General features: G+C 40.9%; 1 protein-coding gene across 13 annotated transcripts in view; it reads right to left on the bottom strand.

The window, feature by feature from the left end:
* Positions 1 to 1,121: 1,121 nt before the first annotated feature.
* Positions 1,122 to 25,248, bottom strand: part of HUS1 (HUS1 checkpoint clamp component) — a 44,685-nt gene continuing 20,558 nt past the window's right edge. For 3 of the 13 annotated variants that reach the window (XM_080611887.1, XM_080611893.1, XM_080611897.1), the window contains 6 exons: positions 24,988 to 25,156; positions 24,060 to 24,220; positions 21,610 to 21,800; positions 20,034 to 20,140; positions 19,205 to 19,303; positions 17,392 to 18,300 (listed from right to left, as the gene is read on the bottom strand). In XM_080611887.1, coding sequence (XP_080468013.1) covers positions 18,119 to 18,300; positions 19,205 to 19,303; positions 20,034 to 20,140; positions 21,610 to 21,800; positions 24,060 to 24,220; positions 24,988 to 25,156 — 909 coding nt within the window. In that variant the 3' untranslated portion in view covers positions 17,392 to 18,118. Of the gene's footprint in view, positions 4,580 to 11,517; positions 11,617 to 12,120; positions 12,250 to 12,585; positions 12,686 to 13,531; positions 13,607 to 14,572; positions 14,681 to 15,193; positions 15,371 to 15,900; positions 16,029 to 16,451; positions 16,845 to 17,155; positions 17,318 to 17,391; positions 18,301 to 19,204; positions 19,304 to 20,033; positions 20,141 to 21,609; positions 21,801 to 24,059; positions 24,221 to 24,987; positions 25,157 to 25,248 lie in introns of those variants that run through there. The other 10 variants (XM_080611889.1, XM_080611899.1, XM_080611890.1 and 7 more) reach the window with 10 other exon arrangements.

Below are 25,248 nucleotides of genomic sequence, written 5' to 3'. Positions count from 1 at the left end.
CTAATGTTTACTACATCTGTGAGGGGGGTATATTATTACACTGTTGAAATTGGGTATTCCTGAAAGACTCCTTAATAAAAGGGAAAAAAAAAAAGCTGTTTAACCAACTGGCAAAAGTAAACCTGGTGCTTACTCCCTTTCAGACCCTGAAAGCTGGCTGAAAGAGGGATGGGATTTCTGTTTCATAAATGTATTAATAGAATAATTCTCTATTTTTGCATGTCCATGGACTGGATGTGGCCGTCTCTGACTTTGGCCCCAAATTTAACAGAATCCATGCATTTGTGGAGTTTATTACCCAGCACGGAGATTTTGTTCTCTGTCTTCAGGGGTTGTTAGGTTGTTTGACAGTCCCTTTCTGGAAGAGCCAATAATCTTTTAATCACTTTGTGTACTTCAGCCCCAAACATCAACTCCAGCGCACACCCAGCTTTGGAAGATGCAGTCACCATTGGCATGTAGAGGTCTCACTCTGCTGGCAAGAGCTGGTGTGCAGCAACAGCTTTGCCCTTTGTGTCAACAAAGTCTTGGGGTACCTTCGTCAACAGCATTTGTACTTCAGACAAAAAGCAGCTGGTAAAGATCATCATGGTGACAAGTAACATAAGGTGCTCCCCTTATTTCTTTGTTATTTAAAAGAGTTCTGTGGCCTTCCTTAATTCAGGGCACCCATTAATAAAGTGATTTAACACAGTTGGGAAGTTGCAAGTGAAACAACAGACAAATGAGGAATATTTTCTCAGAATCTGTCTGTGAGCACATCTCAGGAAGGGCTGAGGAGCTGATCCATGCGGTAAAGTCAGGGAGACACACACCAATTACAGCAGGCTTTGTATCAGCCCCTTAATGCATATCAATATTGAAACAGTTACTCAAGAATGGATTTAAAGTACACAAATAAGTGCTACACAGAACAATTTTAACAACATTCACACACATATATGGAAGGAAGTAACATGTGCTTTGTGTTACTTCAAGCCTGAGATGCTGCAAGCAAAAGCAGTCTGTCTTCAATACAAAAGAAACCCAAACCCAAAAACCCACCCCAAGCTTTTTCTCTGCACACAGTCTGAGCAAATGGTGTCCGTCAGCTTCTCAGTAACAGAAACCAGATGCAGAATGGCCATCCAATCCTCTGAGTTTGCCCCCAATTTAGGCTGCCGAAATTACATTAGAAGAAATGTGTGGAATTGTTCAGAAATGATGTAATTGCCATCCAAACACAGATTGTAACTCTCTGTTACTGTTCTACCTGCTAATGCAATCATTCTTGGGTGGCTGTGGGGATGCATCAGACACAATAAAACACAGTAGAAATAGCCGTTTGCCTGAAATACTTCAGCAGCTGTTACAAACTTAGTATCTTGAACTAAAGGGTTCGATCATGTAAATAACAGAAACTGACTTTCTAGGCCTTTCTAGGGCTTTATGTCTTTGAAGAGAAGCTGACCCACTCTGGCAACAGCATGTAGCAGAAAGAGGATTTGCTTTTGGTAGGAATGGCAACCAAAAATGGTTACAAATACTTGAAGCCTACCGGACAACATTAAGGTTTTCCCTTAAAATATATATAATAAACTTTTATTAAAAACAAGGTTTAAACTTTTAATCTTGATAGACTGGACTTTTTGGAGACCTGCCCTTTGAAAAAATGTTTGATTGTCTCCACCAACTCCATTAGAATGAAATGCTGCCTCGTGATCAGGAAGGTATAGTCAGTTCTCATTAAACATGTGAGACCTACAACAGCTTAAACAGAGCGTCAGAAGCCAGTGAAGACAGGAAAATACCATTGTCCCAGTGAAAGGCAGAGCAGAGCAGAGCTCTTTTATTAACAGGTTGTGATTCCCCCTGGGCAAGGACCTGTGGCCTTAGGAAGAATCATCATTTGTGTAAGAGACAAATGAAGTCACAGAGGATGCCAAAATCAGCCCCAAAATGGTTTGTTAGTGGTGCGTAGGCAACTGCTGTGTGAAAGACTAAGCAAAAAGGAAAAAACCATTAATCACTACAGTTATACAGCTCACAAGCTACTATCATTTGGAGTCTTTTGAGCCATCCATCCCTTTGATCTCTTGGAAGCAGAGGACATGCATGACACAAAGACCTTTGGCTTGTTTTCTGCACAAGGAAGGTGCTGACTGTGGTTTTAAGGCACTTATACGCTGCTGTATCTGCCTGGGAAGACCTTAGTGTAACTAAGGACCACTAGCTGTTGATTCTGCAACAATACCCTGAAACCTGAGATGAAAGAAGTGCACCTATAAAATCTTTTAATCGGCCAGTCCCATTTTTTCAGGGATAAGTAATGACCCTAATCTCATCTTTCTTTCATTTCCCCTACACAGGGGAACAGGATAGAATGCTTATCAGTTCATGCTTCTAATACATTTGCGTGCAATTAGGTTTTATATATAAACTGAATTTTACTACATCCTAAAATATTCAGTATTAATCATCTTTTTGTTGATGCCAGCAGAGTGGGTTTGTTAAAATGTGGAAACATTGAGGTAACCATATAGTTTTTGAAGCAGGTGGTCATTCTGATGCGGAACACAATGTACATTTTAAGGAAAGGAGAATAAACTTACAAGAACTTGGATTCAGTCTTGGTTGTTTCCATTGGGCTGCACATCACTGCTTCTCTGTGGTAACTGTGTTTATAAAATCCCAGCCAGCTCCCACTAACCTCCCCCCATCCACCTCCACCACTCATTTAGCATTTATACATAGCATGCATTTCTGTAATGAAAATAAATGAATTAAGATAGATTGAATTTCCCTCTAGAAACAGGATCTACTTAAAAAGTAAACAAAAGATTATCATCAATTTAACTTTTGTAGTATAAATGCTCTGATGCAGTTAGCCAGACATTAAAAAGACTCAGTCCTACCATCCATTCTAAAGCTCCTTAATCACTATACCATATAATAAAGTCATTTTCTCAGGTTTGGGATATATTACCTATTTCCCATAGGCTTTAATAGAACCAGACCTACATGGACATGAACTAAATCCTCTCTCCCTTCTGTGGCTTTAGTGAATCTAGATACTTTCTGCTTATTGTATGTTATTCATATTTTATAAACATTGAGGTTTAATGCCTTCTAGCTTTCATTGCTCTAAATGCTTAAGACTGACTCTTTCCCAGAGATCTGCATAGGTTGAACACATAGTGTGGGCTGGCATGAAAATCACTTATGAGTCTCTAGAGCCCGTGTTTAACTGCAGGTCTGACTGGCCAACTGTTAACAGCCTCACAGGGCCTGGAAAAGCTGCAAATGTGGACAAAGTCTACAAAGGAATCTCACCGACTGCTTTGTTTTCTGGCTTTTCTGCAGCAAAAGTTGAACTCCTTTTATCACTGTAGTTCAACTTCGTATTACTTGATTCACGAAGTAAAGGGTCACAGATGCTGCTTTAAGCAATCTGAGCAGGTAATTTCATAGTGTGGCAAGAGAAGGGATATAGATCTGACTTAATGGGAGGTGATGAAGATTAAAATGGGCTTCAAAGGGGGAGCAAATGGAACGACCAGTGATCTCAACTACTGGGCAAAAATGAAAGGCAGGCAGCAGGAAGTTGCAGCGACAGGGACATCCAGCTGCCTTCACCAGCTGCAGAGGATCCTGAAATACATGCACATTTGCAGTTTTGATCCCACATTTCCCCACAGTTGTCTGTTCAATCTCTACTAAGGTACTCAAGGCAACAAAGCACCTTGTGATCTTAACTGCTGAAGACACTTACCTTCAAAAGCTTCTGCCTGAGAGAAAATATGCTTAACTGTCAAATTGCCAACAAGGAGCATTAAAGAAAAGCACTGGAGGCTGAAGGAGCCTTTTTTATACTTTTTCAGGAATATTGTTTTTCCAGTTTGAGATTCTGAATTTCTTTTTCACTCTGGAAAAGAAGAAGTTGCTGTGAATACCTCCCCCCCATAATACCCACTAAATAACCTGACACTGCTTCTCCCATAGAATTTCTGAGTGCTGCCCTTATTCAGTAATGAGGCTGAGCTTGTTTCCCTGCTTCTCAGAAGTACTGCAGAGCACAATGTTTGTCTGTTTATTACACATCTTGGAGAAGCTTACACTTCTGAACTGCTGGTTGCACGAGTAATAATGCTTTATTATTGCTGTGGCAAGAATCCACTGTAAATGTCTACTAACTGAGACATTTATTTAAGGAGGATCAGAGTGCACCCCTCATGCTGGGGGGGAGTTAGAATGTAAGAGGTATTTGGCTATATTAATCTCGTTACAAGGTCTATCAAGTCTTGATTTTGTCTCCTTCATTTTGAAGAACATTCATGACATGGCAGGCAAACATACCAGGTAAATGTAATGTGGCATCCGGTCTTCTGTCAAGGCAGGCAGGAGTGAGGGTTTTAGGCTTTGACATGTTGACCAGACATAAAGAAAATGAGAAACTCTCTTGTTGTCCTGATTAACTGCCCATTCCTCATTTCAATTTATCAATGCAGAGAGAAGACAGAAGCAGAGAGACAGTTCTGCTGCAGCTCTCCTATTCTTCATTCCTCTCAGATGAGGAAATCTTCCATGCTTGGTCCCTCACCTGCAGAAATACAGTAATTGCCATGTACCTCAAAAGACCTTTGCCCTATTCCTCTAGACTTCGATAAGCTTCTTCCCCAGCAATGTTATTGCCTCCCGACCTACAACCTGGAAACTTACACCCCAATACCATCAGGTCACTGAGAACCCCTTTTGTCAATACAGTAATGAAGGCCTCAGTACTGCCTGCTCTGCAGACATCCCTGGTTTGCCATATGCCAGGTTCAGGGGCTGTGAGATGAAGCAGGGTTCTTCAGCATCTCAAGATAAGCTTGGAAGATCTGGCAAGATAAAGAACCAAACAGAGTCAAGGTCTCATCTCAAGTTGTGTTCTCTCCAAGTAGTTTATCCCAAGGGAAAGATGATCTATAGAGCTGTCCTGGCACCATGTCCTGTGCTTAGTCTTCTAGTCATCAGTAGCTCATTTTCATTATGTTTATTTTTTCCATGAAGTCATTGTCTGTATCTAAATAAAGTGGGTTTAGATTATATAAGGAAATTCCAATGTCTTCACTTCTCTCACACAAAGCTCAACATAACAATCCCATGGGTCAATCCCTGTAAACCTTAACAGAAGATACTGAAACATAATACCACACGAGATAATTCCTACTAATAAACCATGTCTCTGTCTATGGGATTACCTCTTAAGGCTCCAGTTTCTAAGTGTAACTGACTGTATTTAAGAACTTTCTGCTGCAGCAGCAGATAGTTAAGGAAATTTCTCTGTTTCGTTACTTTAAAACTTAAAATATCTGTATTTCAGTTTTACACACACAAGTATTTTTGAACTAATTGTTCAGTACAGAGAAGGCTGAAAATCCAGATTTAGGCAGGACAATACAAAAGGTCTGTAATACCAACAAGCACAGGCTCATCATCAACCAAACCAAGATCTGCAGGGTGCAGACAGTGCCACTTTACTTAAGAACACAAACCGAGAAGTGTTCCTTAGCTCTCATTCAGGTCAGCGGACTTCCTAAGGATATGCTTGAAGTGGGATAGAAAAGAGAACACGTTGAAATCCTCTGGAAAGGCAACACCCTACAGACCCAAATGGTCCCCGTATATATTGTACAGATGTTTTGAGTTTGAGTACATAGCAGATCCCTAAGGAGGGGTTACCTCCCTCTAGTTCAAGCCTACAGTGGTGGTGATCACATGGAGCACCCTGTCTGCATGTGATGAGATTTTCAAGCCACCCATGCAAGCAGCCAAATAGAAGCTCATTTGTCAATTAGTCTAGTTGTGACAAAGTGGTTTTGTGTAAAAGAAAAATCCCAAATCATAGTGTCTCTGTAAATACATTCACCCCCTGCAACTCACAGGCTAACACAGAATGAAGGAAATAAGGTTTTGTGGTCCTATCATTAAAATATTGGCAACTGTAGCCACACGTACCAGGTCCTCCTTCCCCTCTACTCTGCCCTGGTGAGACCGCATCTGGAATATTGTGTCCAGTTCTGGGCCCCTCAGTTCAAGAAGGACAGGGACCTGCTGGAGAGAGTCCAGCGCAGGGCAACAAAGATGATTAAGGGAGTGGAGCATCTCCCTTATGAGGAAAGGCTGAGGAAGCTGGGTCTCTATAGTTTGGAGGAGACTGCGGGGGGACCTTATTAGTGTATATAAATATATAAAGGGGGAGTGTCACGAGGATGGAGCCAGGCTCTTCTCAATGGCAAACAATGATAAAACAAGGGGTAATGGGTATAAACTGGAACACAAGAGGTTCCACTTAAACTTGAGAAGAAACTTCTTCTCAGTGAGGGTGACAGAACACTGGAACAGGCTGCCCAGGGAGGTTGTGGAGTCTCCTTCTCTGGAGACATTCAAAACCCGCCTGGACACATTCCTGTGTGACCTTATCTAGGTGTTCCTGCTCTGGCAGGGGGATTGGACTAGATGATCTTTTGAGGTCCCTTCCAATCTCTAACATACTGTGATACTGTGATACTTGAGGGAGTTACTCACTCATTCCCCTTCTAAGGGGCCTAGTCAAATAGCTACCATTAGCATCATACAAGCCAAGCCAAATCAAAACAAACCCTCATGCCAGTGGCATGTCAGTGTTTGTATCTTCACCAGGAATGCCAATGCCTTCTGGAAATACAAATGTCATGACTCGAGTTTGTGATTTATGTTCAGCTTCCAAAAGAAATGTAACAACTGAGATCTATGCAGAGGGTTCCTGTGCCACCTCCCTGCTCCAAATCACTGAAAGCTTCACAAAGCCGTACCTTTCAGCTGGCATCATCTGGTGGAGCTGCTGATTTCAAATACACTAAACTGATTTATGCCAGCTGTGAGGTGGCCACTATAAATTAACAGATACCTATGAGCTGATCAGAAGTCTAATACCTGTGTACAGATAATGTCATACTATTTCACAATATTAGAGGTAATTCCTTGAGCTGCTAGTTTGCTTCTAAGTTCTTCGAGGAGTGATTAATTCACCCAAGTGACCGTGGTAAATAAAGTTTTCTAGCAGATAGCGACATTGACAGTTCCTTTGAGTAAAACAAAGGCTAAAGCTGTTCCCAGTTTTTGCTGCAAATTACACAAGTGCCAGCACGAGTGGACATCACTTAAAAGGCTTGAAGATCTGAGTGTGATTTACCTTTTGCTTGTATTACATAACACATAAATGTCTCTTTTCACTTTTGGAAAAGACTTCCGACATTTGACTGAGTACATTTAGGACCCCACAGTTCCCACCGCTGGAGGTCTGATTCTTGAATACCAGACTACATTACTTTGAGCTCCAGCTTGGCATCTTCCATAGGCAGACGACATGATAGTAACCCATACAAGCTCAGAGAATATGGCCTTCAAATCTGGTAAGTGGAAGAAAAATCAACTAATTTGTCAACACCGTGGTACAAAGAGTGGGAAAGTCCAGCATTTCTTTACTACAAGAAATCGTCCTTCAGATTGTCACCAACAGTACATCACAAAGTGATATTAAGTAACTATGAACTGACTAGGACTTGAACACGTGCCCTCTCACCTAAGGAAAGGATAGCAAAACTTTTATAGCACCAGCCCATACACAGAATAAAGATGTCCCTGAGTAAGTACCTATGAAGTGATTTAGCCTCTATCAGAGAAGCCAAATGCCCAGGAAATCCTTCATGCATTTATTTGCCACATATTGCACCCAACTTTTAGTACAGATTCTTGAATTACAGACGAAGCACAGAGAGGCTTAAGTCCAGATTCCGTAAACTATTTAGTCACCTCATCTCAGTTCAGTTGCATCTCCCAGGGTCTGCCTAAATGATTTCACTGGGTTATTCATGATGCTTGCTCTAGAAACAATATTTCTGTCATAGCTGACAAAATCTAAACAATTCCAGTCTCACATTTAGTCACTGGCCACCTGCCCATCTGGGAAATGGCATTTATGGAAGACTATAACAAAAATCACAACCCTCTCACAAACGTTATCTGAGGGCCACTGCTTGTTCCTAGCTTCGCCTTGCTCCGGAAAGCAGAGGAAAGCATTTCCTACAGCTCTACAGCACCCTCTATCGTTTTCTTTTTCTAATCAAAATTTGCATTGCTGTGGCATTAACAAAAAAGAATATATGCAGTCTTTTTCTAAAGCAGCATAAAAATAAGGATCAGTAAGCAAAAGGTTATAGGTAAGTTTCTATATCAGTTCACTGATCACACAAAAACGCTTCCTTGAAGGAAGAGAGATTTTAGCTACTCACTTCAGCAAAGAGCTGAGTGTAACAACGCAGAGGCTTTGTCTAATAAGACCCAAGCAGCGGCTGCAGAATTTAACCTTATAAATGTAAACTGGACACCATAGCACACAACATTATACTAGGGCAAGTATAAACAATGTGAAATAGGTCTAAAGGTTTAAGTGTTCTTAGATGATGAATTTGTAAGATGTGTTTTGGGTAGTTACAGAAAGTGCCAAATGGATTTAGTTTGTCAGACAGTTATTCAGCCACTGCATGGCTACACATTATTATCACTTGTTGTAGACTTCAACTGGTGGTGGTGAACCAAAAAGCCTAACACACAAAACACACACTCAAAGCAAGATTTAACTTTGAGTTGGACAGAGTCCATTTGCATGTGAAGAAATACAACTGATCTGAAGATCTTCCAGGAATTCTTTGTATCCCTGAAGCTACTTAAGAACAATTTCCATGGCTGCCTCTTGAAATGCTTGTTTCAACTGAACTCACGAACTTGCCATCATTCTCTGAATTAAGTCTTATTGCCTTCTAAGTGATGAATATAACCCAGTACTGAAGTGGCACGTGTAAATTTGCATAGGTCAAATGTAGAAGACACAGAGAGTCAAAAATCAAATCCAAGAGTCATGAAGGGCCTGAGCTCTTTAAAAACCACTGCGGCTCAATATAAAGATATTAAAATTGTTCAGAGCCAGGCAGAGTTCAACGTGGAAGTGAATTTAGAAGCAAGTACATCTGAAAAACCAGGAGCAAGTTAAAAGCCATGTAACACATATCTAACTTCCTCCTGGGTTTTCTCAACAGGGCAGAAGACTTGCTAGGGACTTGCTTGTGTAAGGCTTATGCCAGAACGAGACAGATGGGATTGGATGTGAGGGATGGAGAGCATCTTCTGGGCCCTGGGATAGACGGTGGGTCAGGGCCAACATCTTGTCTAAATCCCCTATCTTATAGTTAGAATTTACCCTTTGACATTTCAAGTTTCTCTTCTCATCACCCAGACCTGACAGAATCTTGAATGTTCCAAATCAGAGGAAATTTGATTAAATAGAAGTACCACTAAATGTCAGACCACAGCAGATACCGCAGCATCAGAACTTAAAAATCAATTATGCCAGGAGTGAGATAACATGTGAAATGTCAGAGCAAATAACCTGCTGTGTTAACTCCGTGGTGCCAGGCTGAAATAACTGGTAAAGAAAGTTATTATTTTTCATTACTAACTTAGCAGCTGGTGGCTGGTTCAGGGAATTCTACGCTCTCACCCCCTTCCAAGCTCCTCTAAGACATACTTTAAAAACAGTATGAAAGGAATATATGATAGCAGAGGCTGGTAGTATGTAAAAATGGGCAGTTAACAATTACATGTAAAGATTCCTTGAAAACCAAAGCCCTGCGGTAGGAAATCAGTACGGTGTCTGATACAAAATGGGTGGGGATATCTTAGGCAATATGTAATGAGTAGTGAAGGATTTTCACTAGCTTTCAAAAGGTCAACAGATAGATCAGTATTTCCAAGCTCCGGTAAAAACCTGGTTTTGTGCTCTGTAAGTAACTTTGTTCGCACTGCAGCCAGAACAACTGTTTTGATGAATGTTTCTGGAAAATACTGTGATATAAATATAGATCAATGGCAATCACACTACCCTGAAATCAATCCAAAGAATTAAAGTCAACCCAGCAAATCTACTGCAAAAAAAGAAGCAAAACTATCATGTTCAGCAATATAAGCTGAATATAACTTCAGCATTTCTTCTATTTGCTTCCTGTTTGGAATGTTAACTGCCTGTGTGATGCTTTACAGTGTCCAAGCGCCTTTTTATTTTACGTACAAACCAGCACTTCCATGGAAAATGGATGGAGAGGACAGGAGAGCTAGAATGCTATAAAAGAACTGAGTGATCAGAAGGACCAGAATTACATGCATGGATGACATTTGAACAGAACAACAGAAAAATGCAGCACTGTTCCCTTAGGAAGCGGAACCAAAATACACCAGTGCAATGTAGGAACTTGTCAGTTTAAAAGCAAAAGCTCTCAGCTGCATAGGTATTCGTCTAACAGGTGCTGGATTAAAGTTAAGGCACAAACTTCCAGTAAACATATAAAAAGTACACACACAACCTTGTGTGCTACGTACTCATGTTCAGGAGCAACTACTCCAAGTACGTATCAGCAAGAGGCCAGAAACATTACCTTCAGCAACAGATTAAATAGTCTTGTACTGTATCCTGCTCAGCAAAATTAAGGTAGCACAGGCACACAAGTGGCTTCAATAAATAACAATCCAAGAACAGGGCTGGTCCCCAGCCCACCTACAACATAGTTTAAAGGAGTAGGGGATACCACAGCCCGAGCTGAAACAGGATCTGTGCGCCCACAGACAGAGGGTGGATAGGGGTCCCTGGTGAGGCTGCTTAGGGCCTCCAAGACCCAATACTGCTCTCAGGGCTCTGACAACTGGATTCACAGATGACAGCAGGTTTAGAACTGAGTATTATTTTCCTTCTGATCAGCATGTACACATCAACAGTACTGCAGGGCTGAGCTGTATCCTTGTGCTTTAGTTAGGTGGGAAGGGTAAGAAAGCCCTGAGGCTGGAGAGATTTCACCTCTGTTGGTGTGCCTAGTGTCCTCCCTTCCAGAACATGAAATGGATCTTTCACTGCCTACTCCTGACCTGTACCAGCATTACTGCCTCTTGTGGTGCTTGGGATTTTTGGGTGGGTTTTTTGGTTTTGGGTTTGTTTTTTTTTAACAAAAGATAAATATTCTCACAATTATAACTTCTGTATTATAAGCAGCTACCAATCTGTCACTCTCCTGCTCCACAGAAATATGACAGTTTAACTTGGAGCTGTATTGTCCAATACTGGATACACCCAGCAGCAGCTCCAGAGGCCAAGTCTACCTTTCTACTTCTGAAAGAAAACACCCCCCTACATTACCTTCCCTGCATCTCAAAGCATCCCAGAAACACATACAACTTTCAGCTTTGCTGCCCATAATGCTCCGATATGCCAGTTCCCCAACACTGTATCTTTCATAGCAAGTAACTCTTCACAAAAACAGCCTTCTGGATGAGGAGATGTTTTGAGTAATTTCATAAATAAGGAAATAACGTCCACCTAATGGCTGTATCTAACAGCATATCACATGAGTACTCCAGCAACTCATGAAAGTCTTCAGACTTGAAGGAAAAGGCCTCAGGTTGGAAAATTACCGAGATTCCAAAGTATTCAGGTAAGTGCTGGAATGAAATACTGAAGCGAAACATCCTCATGAAGCAAGATGAAGTGGACAATTCTTTTACTTACAATATCTGTAAAGAGAAAAAAACCACCACAAATCCAGTTGAAAGCAGGAAAAGTCGTTTATATCTTCTACAGAATGCCATCATCAGAATACAATGCTTCTACCACTTCTGACAGAAGGATGACAAGACATATCATCCTGTAATATTTAAGTCCTCAAGGGTCTACGAAGCATTACTAAAGAGTCTATGAAAGCTGATACCAAAAAGGAAATATGTAATGTATAGGCCTATAATGCTATACCCATGACTTACATCTTCCTCAGGAAGTTCTTAGTATCTGCATTAAACCATAACTCACAGATGTTCTCAGGAAAAGCATGCAAAGTTATCAAAATCAAATACAAAACCCTGCTAGAAACTGGGGGATTTAAGAAATATTAGAAGTCCTCAGGTATAGTAAAACCAGTCAAGTTTCAAACAGACAAAACAGAAGATCTGCTGTTCTGCTGAGACAAATATGGCAAACATCTGTCCTTTACTGCAGTTAGCAAGCAGAGCTGCTGAACTTACTGCACAATGCTTTTGTGGGGTTGACCTGCTGTCCAGCAAGGAGCTGCTGCAGCTTCCTGATGTCTATGCGTGCCTCAGCCATGCTTTCTGGATCTCTGTCTTGAGAACTCTCACATCCATCCTCTAATGCTAAAAGCATAAGAACACAACACTTGGTCAAAACATCAGGAATTGCAAAACATATAGGAACACACCTGATAATCACTGAACAGCTGGTACCCAAAGGGGTTGTTGTCAGAAACAGCAGTACAAGGAAGAGAAAGCCCAGTTTTCCTACAAAGCTGTTAAGGATACTGGAATACCCTCACTAACATGAACTAGCCAATGGCCACTTTTTAAGGTTTCATTTGAAAAAAACTCAATGTATTTGATGCTATTTTGTAAGGACTACCAGAAGGTAAGTACCATTATCAGCATCACACTGAGATAAGACAGCCACAATAGGCAACAAACCCAGAAACTTACCCCAGGAAGGATTTCCCAAGTCTTTAAAATGCGTTGTTACACAAACTAAGTCAGTTTCTATTTTCAAGTTCATTTCTCCACTCAAGTTTGCTTCAATCATCTGCAATACAATCAATCTCAGTTTTAGGCAAGCCTCTTTCACACTGAAGAATTACAGAAGAATAAAGTGCAGCTTTGTTCAAGTACAAGCTGCCAGACACACTTCAGTGCGTTCACAGCTCAACTCTACTTTCTGAAGATGGTTTGAACATTTGAAAGTTCAGCTACAAAAAGCATTTCTCATCATTCCTGTGGCATGTATCCTAGATCAACCTCCCTGAAATTATGAAAATAAATAAATGCCATTGCTCTCCAGTACTTCTAGAACAAGCACTGGCTTTGGGAAGCTGATGTGTTGAGGAAAGGCTTTAGAAATAGGAGACTGAAGCTAGAGAAATGCAAGGTTTCCTGCATTTGCACCAGCACTCCACAAAGCCAGGGTGGACTGGAAAGCCACCATGTCAGAGTCTGAAGTACAGGCTGACAACCAGGAGCTCTCCATAGGATTTCCTTTAAATCCTACCTCAAGTATACCTTAAGTTAATTCCAGACACAAGACTCACTTAATGGGCATTTCTTTAGTGAAATCACCTCAGTCTCCAGGTGGCTTCCTCAACAACCACAATTTCCTACTAGCTATAAAGAGTGCCTTGTAGCAACACAATTCTTTCAAGGATTCAGTATAAAGAGGGAAAGCTTCCAGGAAGCCCAGGACAAGCTCTTCAGTGTTAATCCTAAAATAAATCCCATCATTCTCTTCAACCCTTACACAGTCTTCTGTGTAAGTGCAATGTCTTATCCCAAAATAAGATATAACATGGGGGACCAGTTTGGGCAACAGGGAAACATGCTATGTCCAAGATAAAATAAGGTTTGTAGGACACGCGTCTGAAGTGCTTTAACTTACAACATAATTGCTGAGATTCCTCATTCTCTCCACAACACTCTTCATTGTTTTCAGCACTGGTAGGTAAATACTGACCTAGAAAGACATAAGAACTGCATTGGCATAAGCATTTCATGTGTGACTGGGATGTGATGCATTTATTTCTCCCTTCAATTCTATCTTATTTTGGGTTCTGTCATCTACTGAGTGCAGGAAGCACAATATTTAACTGAAATCAGCAAAGGTCTCAGGAAGAGAGGAACTCTTTCCCATTATACCAACAGGCCATTGCTCTGGCAATCGCTTCAGACATACAATCCCACCTGTGTTCAAAATAAATGACAGACAGGTTTTTGCAGATCAGATTCTCACAAGAACCCACATCTGTGTTACTGAGCAGTGAAGCAGTTACTATAGCCAAAAGGGGAAGAACACAATCCCCATAGTATTGCAATCATTTCTGGAACTGCATCAGTGGAAAGCTGAAATAACAGAACAAAACACATCAAGTTTCTACTAAGTCTTACATCTTCAGAATTTAAATGCTCTCAACTATAGAAGTAACAGACATCCATAATCTCAAATAGGAGCACATCTGCACGAAGTCCTTTCCTTGAAAGTCTGCTAAAAGTCAAAAAGGATATAAAAAGATGTATAAAAATCAGGAGGAAACACATACAGATCTAACTCTGCCAGGCAGGCCATGAATTTCAGAAAGAACAGATTATTTAGGCCACCTGGTACCTGAACAGCCGAAACAGTCAAAATCCGTGTGCTTTGGAAGTGCTCCTACCTAAAGCCATACAAGTCCTCTGCTCCTCCCTTCCTTCACCCTGAGTATCACAGCAATGACTGGTAATGACCTGCTCTGTTTCTACAAGTTTCTGGAGGCTCTTTTGTCAAGATGGAACCCATGTCCCATCACTCTCCAAACCTCTAGCTTCCAGCTTTCCCTCTTTCCTTTCACTTTCTCTCCAAACCTCACTGGTAATACACACCACAGCAACAGCATTCCACTTGCAACCTCCCCTTTCCATACAGAATACAAACCAAGAGGCTTACATCAAAGTCTGGCACACTGGGCTCTTTGAAGTCATTCCATAATCTTCTGGGAATAACCCCCACAGGAATGTCATGTGTCACAATCCTACTGCTGCTCGATAAGGATGGCTTGAGAGAAGAGAGAGGATGCTCTTGCAGTTAAAAACAAGACTGGAATTCTAAATTCAAACTTCTCAGAGCCACTCTGGGAAATACCATAACTGAGTGCACCAGACACTCAGTTCCAGTTTTCCATAGGTTCTTATCAGCCTGCTATTAAGGACAACCAAAAGCAAAACAGCCAAAAACTACACTGAAACCTCCTTCACCTAATGGCTTCAGTGAGAAAGCAATAATCCACACATTTAGAGAATGAAGGAATGGAGAAAAGTGGACATTAGAAAAAGGTGTTTCAAGCACATATCTTTCATTCTTCCACCACCTCTTCCTTGCCTTTTGGACAACACAAAACTGGCTCCGTGTGCTACCACTCATGAGGGCAGGAAAGGCTAATGGAAAATGACATTTTTCTTCCTTTATTTTTCTAGAATTACACCAAAGCTTCTATTTGATCTTAGGAAAAGCACTTAATTTCTAAAAGCTTTTTCTCAGTAATGAAGATAAAAGCATGGTTGCACTTACCAGCTCCACAGCAACTCTGAGACAGGGACAGTGTTTGTTAGTCAACTTCATCTTCACTGCCTTAGCATTGTGGGCAGTTTTTAATGCTCTCGACAGGTTCTCAGGCACCAGCTCTAAATAGATCTCATTGTGCTCTGCAGCCACTCCTTCCATCTGAAATTCATCGAAGAAATTCCCCTACAGGTTTTTAAGTTAGGAAATAAAACACAGCAAATGGAAGTATGACAGAGGGGTAAGTTTTACCTATCAGAACTCAAGCTTAGTATGGCATGTGTACAACAGGAAGCTTTCCTGCGCCTGGCATCACCTGCAAGTCAAGACAGGCTGCACAGGCACAAAGGCCCGTTGCTTCAGGCTAAATGTACTGGTTTCAGATCCTCCCTTAACAACTACCAGCAATCAAAACCAGGGGTGTAAGAGGTGAGTTACTCTTTCCTGTTGCCAGCTTTGGTCTTTGTGGGCCAGCCCACACCAAAGCTTTACATTAAGTGACAACCAAACGGTATGTCCAGCCAGAAACACGAGGTCTGTGTAACCAAAACGCAGTCCTGCAAGACAGAATGCCTTCAGTAAACAAGGCCATACAGGACTGAGGCCTGGCACATCTCAGGTGAAGGCTACACATACAATAAATCACCCTGTACAACAGACCCAACTGCCCGCCTTGGTCTTCAGTGCCGTGTGGCTACTGAGTGTCCCGAGCTCACCTGGTTCAGCTCACACCACATACCCACACCTCCATTCGCTACTTTATCAGAGAGGATGAAATACAGCTTGCTGACAGTCAGGCGCAGGGTGCAGGTCTTGGCTAACTTGGCGATTGTGTTAATTACACCTGGCGGAGGAAGGGGAATGTTACAGAGGGAACCGCGCCACACACTCATCCCAGGGAGCGTTCGGTCTCCGCAAACGCAGCTCGAGCTGCCGCGGAAGCTCCCAAAACACTTCAAGGCGAAGAGAAGCTGTGGCTGCCCCATCCCTGGCAGTGTTCAAGGCCAGGTTGGAGCAACCTGCTCTAATGTGAAGTGTCCCTGCCTATGGCAGGGGTTGGAACTGGATGAGCTTTAATGTCCCTTCCAACCCAAACCAGCCTGGGACTCCATGAAAAGCGCCTCACGCTGCCCCCGCCTCCAAACCCGGTAAAGGTCTCTGGGCCTCAGGGCGCGGGCCGGGCTACCCCGCTTACCGCCCTTCCCCTTCCTTGGTATAGAAGGTCCCAGCCGCCCGCCCTCCCGTCCCCCTGCCCGGCCACACTCACGGCTGAAGTGGTTGAGGCAGGCGAGGTCCACGATCTTAGCACGGAAGCGCATGGCGGCCCCCAGCCCTCCGCCGCAGCACCGCCCGTCGCCGGCGCACGGCCGAGGGCGGAGTCTGTCAGGAAAAGGGCGGGCAAGGCCAGGCCCAACTCTGCAGCTGCGCGGGGTAATGGGTGCAGTATGAAGCGCTGGATGAGCAGCAATCGTGTGAGACGGGAGGGAGAAGAGAGCTCTGGAACAGGCATTTGCTCTTTCCCATCCCCAGCCGAGCCACCCAGAGATATCCAAACACCTGAAGTGCGTTGAGAAAGGACCTGTCCTGCAGGCAGGCTGTCTTTGCCCTGCACTGTTTCAGTGCCTGGTGTGCAGGGCTCTATGCAGAGAGAAGGGATCACCTACAAACCAAAGGAAAACCTTGCTTTACCTGTCCTGTCCCTGCGCTGGGTAACTTTCCTACAAGAGACTTGGTCCTTTGCCTCTGTGGTGCTCTTAAAGACGGCAAGGAACTAAAAACCTTTGTCCTCTTGGGTTCCTCAGCGCTGCCTGGTGTGCTTTTGTCACACTGCAAGCTCCCCAGCTAAACTGCCTTTCCTTTGACGTTTAAACCACTCTAGGGATGCTGCTCCCAGTGCCCTGATGCTGCGTTTTGACACAGTCATTACGAAGGAAATTAAAGGACAAAAGAAACAACCGTGTGTCTACATACCACCACACAGAGGGATGCGCTGGAGAGGTTATTCTCTAGCTGTGCTGCTCCCAGGCCCTTGGCACATTCCAGACATCAGCTGAAGACTGGCACAGAGAAACCACTCCGGTGTCATGGGTGTCATTCCAGTGAAATGAGCTCACAGGTAACTTCCTCCTGCCCCTAAAACAGTATTTATATAATCCAGAAACAGGAGTTCGTTGTGTGTAATTTAAAAAGGCCAACAAGAACACAGCGGTGTTTGCTTCTTTTATTACGAAAGGTACAAAACCACAGGGTGTAGTGAAGCTATCATTAGAAACGTGAACTTTTGTTGAGCCAACTTTCTATTTACATACACAAAATTCCCCAAGTGGAACAATATCAAATGTGAGACACATTATCAGAATACCATATATACAGGTTCAGAGATTTAGTATCTCTGTTACTCTATACATGATTGTTACACAAAAAGTCAATTCCTATCTTTCTTACACAGGTATCTTAAATTAAGCTTATGAGGCTACTCAAGCAAAACAAAGCAGAATCTGGGCAAAGTTCTGCTATCTGAACAGTTACTTTATAAATATAGTACAAAATTACAGAGCCAGGTTTTCAGCCAGGCTCAATCTTCTGTTGAGTCAAATATCCCGTGCTCCAAACTGATGGCAGTAAAATAACAAGCTATTAGTAATCTTTATTGACATCAAACCAGATATATCTCAAGAGCTAGAGACACCCTGGTTTTCAGATTACTGATCAGTTATTAGGAAAAGCAAGTGTTTTTACCTATTTTTTTTTTTTACACATCTTCCTACAAACACAAAACCCGAATAAAATACTTGAGTTTGCTTTGTGTGATCAGACATTCTGTTAAAACAATCAAAATAAAAAAGGACCGCAGCACATACTGTTTTTAACTGGGACTAACTACTTAGTAAAATAAGGCACTTCTTCCTTTAGCTCAGTCCGTGTCCCTAGATTTTAGTTTAGCTCCATTTTACACAGAGACGTGATTTCAGCTATGCCGCTTGTGACACCAAAAGGGATGTTGTTAAGAACTGTTGCTTTCCAAGCGTGGATGGCCTCAACAATACCTTCTGGGTTGCTTGAAGCCAAGTCACACAGTGAATATATGGCTGCCAACTGCACACCCCAGGGAACACCTGCAACAAGTTAACACAAATCAAGTTTATAGAAACTTTGATATGCAATTAATGTTCCTGGGAAACATGAATCTATAGATGGGTTCAAGAACTGGAATTAAAACACATCAACAATTGGGATGCCTAAATCCAGAAAGTAGCAAGATGACAACCTGCACACAAATTCCTTAACATCTCATTTCATACTAGCAATTTCCGGTTTTCTGAACTCAGCAGGCTTTCAGTATTCAAAGGGCATAAAAGATGCTCACATCTAGTGATTTTACTCTAGTTAAGGGTGATCAACTTTTATGAAAAGTCAGATTTACACAGTGTGAAACAGACATTTACCACTTGGAAGAACTTGAGATTGCAAGGAAGAAAGGCTGTAAAAGTGGTTCAAAACAACTCCCTAACATCAACCAGTGCTTCACTGCAAAATGTACTTAACTTCTGGAATAATTTAGCAATATAGATCTTTGCTGCCCTAATTGCCTTGCTTTGTCTCAGGAATTCTGACTCTCTTGTAATCCTCTCTCCATACAACAATCTTGCTAATAGCAAGCTTCTGCATGAGCGGCTCAGGTAGCAAATTTGGTATCACTGCTCAAGTTAAGATTACTCTTCAAGTTCTCTGAGGCAGTTTATATGCTGTTACATGAAGCAGTGTAATTCCAAGGTGGCTGAAACTATGTCAAATTTGTTCATGGTCTTAAACAGAAGGTAACGTGTTTCATTATGAGCATACATGTTTCATTAACTTCAAAAGAGAAAGGGACCCAAACTGAGAGCTGTTCGCACTAACATACAACTGCACAAGCAAGCTGCTTTGGCATACACGTCTCAATCTGTGCATGTCCTTGTTTACACTGGCAAAGCTTCACACTGCAGATGTTACACTGAGGTTCTGCTAAATAAACATTACCTTCCTCTTTTGCCTGCTGTACAAACAGTCCAATTACAGAACTAATATTCTTCACTGCAGCAAGATATCCTTCCTTCAAACCTATCTGGCCCAATCGACCTGAAAGAAAATGAAAGGTTACTATGCACCTGACATTCAGTCAACCTCCTAATTTTTAGATTGATGGATTGTTGAAATATCAACAGAAAATGCAAATTTCAATGACAAAAATTATTCACTCATTACCATGCTGTCTTGGGAACAACAGCTGTCCTATTCCTTACTAAAGACCCCAAGGCATTTTCCATCAGATTGAACTCCTACAGGTTTACAATTTGTAAGTGTAAAACTCAATGAATGCAGTTTCTCTTTGACAAACAATATTATATAGCCTACATATGGAAAACATCTATTGCAACCCAAAGTTTACCTGAATGCCATCTAGATCCCAGATAAATGAATCTAACTTAAAATTGCAAGAAGACATATTATGTTGCAAACAAAACCTTATTTTATACACTTTGCTATAACACATATGTAGTTACAGATGATTTCATTTTAAATATATAGAACATATTGGTATTTGTTATTTCGTAATGAAAGTAACCTCAGAGAAACTTCAGAACTTGCTTTCCCCAGGCTGACAAACAGAAAATATCTGCATAGGATTGTAAACTGTTTTTAAAGTGAAAATTGTTGAAAAATGTGAAAAGAAAATTAAAATCAAGATTTAAAAAAAAAAAAAAAAAAAAAGTCCAAATACTTCAAATTCACTTTTGAGGCAGGCTGACACTTGCAAAAGACATACTTACACAAAGCAGATGTTCAACCAAGAATTTAGATTACTTACCAATTAGCCTGAGGATCAGTGCTGTAACACTGTCAGAAATGGATTGAGCAGTTTCAGGCCCCTTTCTCTTCTTTATCCATTTATCCATAGAAGGCCAAAGCACTTTGCTGTGAAAGGTAAGTGAATTCGGTAATCTGACACTGCATGAAGGGTCAGCACAATATTCATACAATAACGAAGGCAAATGGTTCTTCTGTTTACCATCTATTTCCAAAGTTCCAGTTGCATTTTTAATTCACATTCTTGGGGAATTCAGAATATTTTAAGTATCCACAAATATGACTAATTTAAAGGTTTTAAACCCAAAGATCAAAGCTAACTTTCTGAAGGAATCATTCCTGTTCTGAATTGCATTCCTGTTCACCTTGTATTCAATTCCCTGCAACACCTGCATCACTACCTCAAGTCAAGAACTTACTCTATTGACTTCATATATGTGTATGAAATTGTGTTACTTTCAAATGTCATGCTAAGATGTTATGCAAGCTTTTTGTATGACTGAAAATTCACAGTTCGCATGTTACAGGTAGGATCTGATGCTTGCTTTTAAACCTGAAAGGACCTGAGAGAAGGCTCTTCTGATCTTCAAAATGATGCTAATAGACCTAGTTACCTATTACCAGCCCAGCTCCACACGATCAACTCTGTATGGCTTTAGTTAAACTGCAATACTTTTCACTGAAGCTGATTTGTATTCATTTTAAAAGTCTCTCACTAAAAATAACTTCTTTACTATTTGAAAGCATGGAACATGTATAAAAAACTTGATGATTGTGAGCTATTTACATTTACTTTATACTCAGTGATTATATTATGCCATAATTAGACAAATGCCATATCTCTGGAGGTTCTGCTAGGTTGTGGAACCTTTACATGGAAAACAAGGGGCTGTCAGATCAGTGTAGGTATCAAATATCAGTGTAGGCATCAAATATCAGTGTAGGCATAAAAATGAAGTCTTTCAAACCAAGTTAAGTATGGTGGCAGTCCATGCACTGCATTACAGGGTTCAAAGAACATTCAAGACACTGAATCTAAGTATTATAATGATTTTAGATTTAAAATGAGACTGAAATCAGGATAGTATGCTAATGGCTATGGTTACATTTCACTTGCAGCACTGAAGGAGTGCTACACATGCAAAGTTCCACCCTCATTTTCTTAGTGATGGAGGGAGGAGGAAGAGAATTCAACCATTAAGTTCAGAGGAAGACAGTAACTCATTTTATTTCATTGACAAAAAATCCATCTCAGAATCTTTCCCAATTGCCCACATGTAGCTATTTCAGAAACAATTCTTTATTAGAATGGTTCAAACAGGGTTAACTTCTTGTACCAATACCATAAAATCCTGTAATTTCCTCATTGATCACTTGTTCTATCTTAAAACAGGGAACGCAAACACAGTAGTCTAGGTTTCATCACATTAAACCACCCTCATTTTCAAGTACCTATGCAATATTATGTGAAAAGCTAAGTCAATGTCTCAAACTTGGGGGGAAAAAGGGCCCACCACCAAACCAACCACAAAAAACCTACACAGGAAAACATCTGAAAGAACTGCTTGCCACAATACCTTATAACATTGTCATGTGTCCAATCCCACTTCAGGTGAGAGCAAAGTAGATCAACAGCAAATATGTACTGCCAAGCATCTTCACTCAGATCTTCTCCATACTGCTCACTTGGTTGAAATTCTACTTTTGGACATGACTGCATTTCTAAAAGCAGGTTTGAGACCATAATCCCAGCATCTAAAGAGGAACTCTGGAATTTTAGAAGGTGATTATCTTAATGCATGAAAAGTCACCAACCCAGAACCAAACCCTTTATACAGATTTGATTCTAACTGTCCACAGCATCTTTATACCATAAATTCAACTTTGGGTTTGACTTAACACAAACAAAACCAGTGCATAAACCAAAATCTTCAAGTCGTTGGTATTTTTCTTGATGCTCTTTCTAAAAGGAGAGTTTGAGGTGGGAAAAAAACCCCAAACCCTACACACCCACTCTCTTCACTCCTCCTTCAATTTTGGGATTTTTTATTTCTCTCCGTGAAGTTTTAAGGTCAGAAGAGCATTTTCCAATGGAAGAAGACGAGAGTAATCCTGCTCACTTTGTATGTTTTGGGGTTTTAAAATGACTTGCTGATGCTGGGATTTGTTACTGTTTATTTTTCATTAAGAGCTAATTTCCAAGCACCAACATTCAGTAGGTAAGGTAGCAATAACTCCCAAAACGTGCCATGTGAATCAATTCTGCTAATTCAGTAGGTAACACAAGCAAGGAAATTTAAAAACAAGCCTCTTCTGAGTATCTGAATTAGTAAGGAAGAAGTCTAAGTTTAATCACATAAACATGCTCAGTACAAAAGCTCATAGCATTGGCAAGTTCTGCAGTGCTGCAAGTCACTAAAATGGCATACTTAGACCAAGAAATAAATACGGATTCTAATTGAGCTTTACTTTCCTAAATAGAATAACCTTTTTGTGAAATTATATGTATAACAGATTGCTGATCACAATCCACTTGAAATTTGTCCCTGTATTTCCACCTAAGTAAAAAAATACTACAGATAGCATGATGTCATCTGCTATCATCAATATAGGGATTCCTGAGGTATTTCTCCCCAGATATAGCTGCTTTCATATTTCATAGAGATCCATAAAGGTAGGGAGTGTAAATGCACTGAACTAGGTTCTTCAGGAACATCTACTGAGACATACTTGTGTGTATCTTTATTAGCATGAGATCGAAAGCTGTAACCTAACAGAATGGAGAATGCACATCCTTTGCTAAACAGGGACTGCAGTATAGCGTAACTCTGAATAGCAGAGCTTAATGCTACACCACAGCTGTAACTTAATCAAAAAGGAAACATACAAATTCATGCCCCACTGTAAACCTGCACAAATCAGGAAGTTTATAGGGGCTGTAATTCCACTGGTACCAGATTAAATCCAGGGCTGGTTTTAGATCTAAAAACCCTCCCAAAATCATCATGCTTTTTCCAGTGGGTACAACACCTAAAGGCTGTGCTGACAGCAGTAAGCCTAGCTGCCGTCCCCAGGGCAGTTGTGGAGCAGCATGTTAGGATAGGGAATAGATGAGCTATCAGTCAAGATTATTTTGTTCACTTGATACTTACAGAACTACAGCACTTCCACAAAGCAAGCCTGGCATTAATAGGGGGTTTTCAAAACTACTGGGGCCCTGGCCTTCAAGCAAACAAGCCTGTTACACAAACTCTTCCTCCAGAAGCAAAGCACCTCTGGCTGGAGCACCTCTGCATAATAGAAATTTGCCTCTACTGTTATCAAATGTGTTATGATTTTTCCTCTTTGCAACCCCCCTTCCAGGATGGTAATATGTGCCTGCTGAAAACTGACAAATTACAGTATTTGGCAAAAGGCTCAAAGACTTGAAGCCAAATCTCAGGAGTCCTTTGGTCCTTGACATTGCTCATCCTTCTTTCACCATCACTGCAGTTTTGTACTGATCATGCCAACTGCTTATGAAATTCATTGGTTGATTTTGTCTGGTGATAAATGGGTATTTAGTCTTTTCTCTACAGAAGGATCATAAGTAAAAAGAGACAGACTCATTGTGAAATTAACTGTGATAAATTATTACCTATTACACAGAGAACAAGGAAAGACAGACAAGCCAAATACATAGAAAAAAACCCTCCAACAAAACAAAGAAAACCACCTCAAGGAATATCAAAGCCACAGTTCAAAGGGACAGAATTCCATAGACCAAGAACACTCTGGTCAAAGTTTAAAAACAATCTTTTAATGTTTGATAGAGAAATTAGTATTTAATATGGAAAACAAGTATTGTGTTCTAGTAGGGTGTAGACAACCACAGGAAAAAGGCCTGAAGCAACATTAGCTGTACAGTTGTACAGACTCCATGGCAGATTCACAGGGCATCCTTATACCTTTCATCAGAAGTAAGCTGCTTCAATTGATTAAAGTACAACCAATGCAAACAGATACTGACAATGAAAGCAGATGTTACCTGTTCCCAGCTGAGATAAGCACTCAAGCAGGCCAGCACCTCCTCGCTTGCCCTCTGCCTGACAACTAATTGCATAGCTTTGCTAATTGCACTTTGGAAGATGAATATGTCAGACCATACATTTATGATAAATAAAATCAATTTTTCTGAGTCTGGAAAGTCTAAGGGGAAATAAAAAGAGAGAACAAAGTAAGTTGTTAACATTTAAAAACAAAAACCTATTATACTCAGGCATTAAAAGGTATTGCATCCTTTAGCAAGTTAACTAGGAAAAGAGGCACAGAAGTCATGTAACAATTGCAGCCAGGGAAGGGGAGTCATACGGGTACACCTCAGTCTGAGATTAAATAAGGAAAGAATACCCAAGAAAAAAAAAAAACCCTTAAGCCACCCTCCCCTTGTAATTTCACTCTTCTTTAAGGGAAAAAAACCTGAAAGGAGAACAAATCAAAAACGGATGGACAAGGAGCCAAGAGAAGAGGTGATGCAAGTCTTAATGAGGTAGTACTGACTGTTTATAGTCAACTTGGCAACTGTGTAGCTGGCACATAGCTGACACTTGTGTTGCTGTAGTTCTGATGGGAATTAATATGTGAAACTACATGAAAGAGAAAACCCAAAAATGAATGCATTGTAATCAAACCAAACAAAACAACCCTTGAGATGTGTTCACAGCTGTTCACACAAAATACAGATGAAACTGGATGAGCTTTAAGGCCCCTTCCAACCCAACCCATTCTATGATAACAACAATAAAACCATAGCACCACAACTACAGGAATTTATTCAATTCAAAGTATACAACAGAAAATCATTCAACAGAAATCTGCATGTAGCTACTGAAGTTTGGACGTTACCCAGAAAAACAAAAGACCATACAAAGACACACAGCATATGGAAGATACAAGAGCACTGAGCCATGTTATACCTTCTTTAAGCAGGCTATAGCAGAAAAGGCGAGCTCTTTCTAGGTCTCCCAGCTGTCGACAAATTCCTGTATAGACTCGACACAGAGCCTGATTGAAAGTGTAATTTGTGGCATTCTTCTGAGCCTTGAGTTTATTGAGAATAACATGCAGCAAGGACTCTGCTAACTGCTGTAAGGCACAAAAAAGATTGTTTGACTATTATATACTTGAGAATATTTGATACCATTACAGTGGTATGACAAGTAAAAAGAATTACTACC

This window comes from Psittacula echo (assembly GCF_963264785.1).
Source record: "Psittacula echo genome assembly, chromosome: 2".
NCBI lineage: Eukaryota > Metazoa > Chordata > Aves > Psittaciformes > Psittacidae > Psittacula > Psittacula echo.
This window is presented reverse-complemented; position numbering and strand designations above follow the sequence as displayed.